Source organism: Austrofundulus limnaeus, unplaced genomic scaffold (assembly GCF_001266775.1).
Source record: "Austrofundulus limnaeus strain Quisiro unplaced genomic scaffold, Austrofundulus_limnaeus-1.0 Scaffold776, whole genome shotgun sequence".
Classification (NCBI taxonomy): domain Eukaryota; kingdom Metazoa; phylum Chordata; class Actinopteri; order Cyprinodontiformes; family Rivulidae; genus Austrofundulus; species Austrofundulus limnaeus.
Window position 1 is genome coordinate 10,417 of NW_013953178.1, and position 1,078 is coordinate 11,494.

Below are 1,078 nucleotides of genomic sequence, written 5' to 3' on the forward strand. Positions count from 1 at the left end.
TGTGTGTGTGTGTGTGTGTGTGTGTGTGTGTGTGTGTGTGTGTGTAACTTGCAGCACCTCTCTGACCTCTGACCTGCAGCTCTGGGAGCAGACCAGCTCCTCTCCTCCTCCTGCCTGACGGCCCTCCCTGCTGTGGGACAGGATGTCTCCATGGCCACGGAGTAAACAGACGATAACAAGCCCGCAGAGCAGCGCTGAGGACCAGGAGACGAGAAGCCGAGACAAACGCAGGAGGACGCGGGCAGGACCCTGGAGGACACCAAACATCTGGAGACAGAGCTCAGGTGGGAGAACATCTGCATCAGGTTCTTCAAAGCTTTGATTTTTGATTTGAGTTGAATTTGTGTTTTGATGTTTGTGCTCTGCAGAAACGACCCCCGTTTGTTCGTTGTTTGTTCCCACGTTAATGTGGGACCTCTCAGGAGGCTGTGTGTGTGTGTGTGTGTGTGTGTGTGTGTGTGTATACCTACACACACATTAACACACAGGTGTTTCCAACTAATGTAACAAAATAAAAGGGTTAAAGTTGTTTTTGTTGATCACTGTTCATCTTTTCAATCAATTAACAACTGTTTATTTAAAATAAGCCGAGCCTGCAGACACTACTCAGGGTTTATTAACACTTTTGTCCTGTGAGGAGAACTTTGACAGTTATTGGAGGTTATTGAAGCTTTTATTCTGGTGAGTCTTTCCTGTTTTGGATCACTTTAACTCCACAAATGTGCTGGAAGGTCAGATGGCATCTTTGTGGAGATTCATTAAGATTCATAAGATCCATTTTAGAAAACCCAATATAATGTGTTCAAACTGGGCTAAAAACCAACAAATATCTGTTTTTATCAATAAAATCATGCAAGAAACAGAAACAAACAGGTGTAAATTCAATTAAAACTTAATCAGTAACTCTCTTTGTACATTTGTTTACTTACAGAAACAAGCACAGTTTTGTTAAGTACAGTAAAGTAAAGTACAGTAAAGTAAAGTACAGTAAAGTAAAGTACAGTAAAGCAAAGTAAAGTAAAGTAAAGTAAAGTGCAGTAAAGCAAAGTAAAGTAAAGTAAAGTAAAGTGCAGTAAAG

General features: G+C 41.2%; 1 protein-coding gene across 1 annotated transcript in view; it reads left to right on the forward strand.

Moving 5' to 3' along the window:
• Positions 1-15: 15 nt before the first annotated feature.
• The window catches only part of tppp3 (tubulin polymerization-promoting protein family member 3), a gene marked incomplete at its 5' end in the record, with an annotated part of 13,976 nt that continues 12,913 nt past the window's right edge, over positions 16-1,078 (forward strand). Inside the window, 1 exon segment of the mRNA XM_014028528.1 lies at positions 16-284. Coding sequence (XP_013883982.1) covers positions 143-284 — 142 coding nt within the window.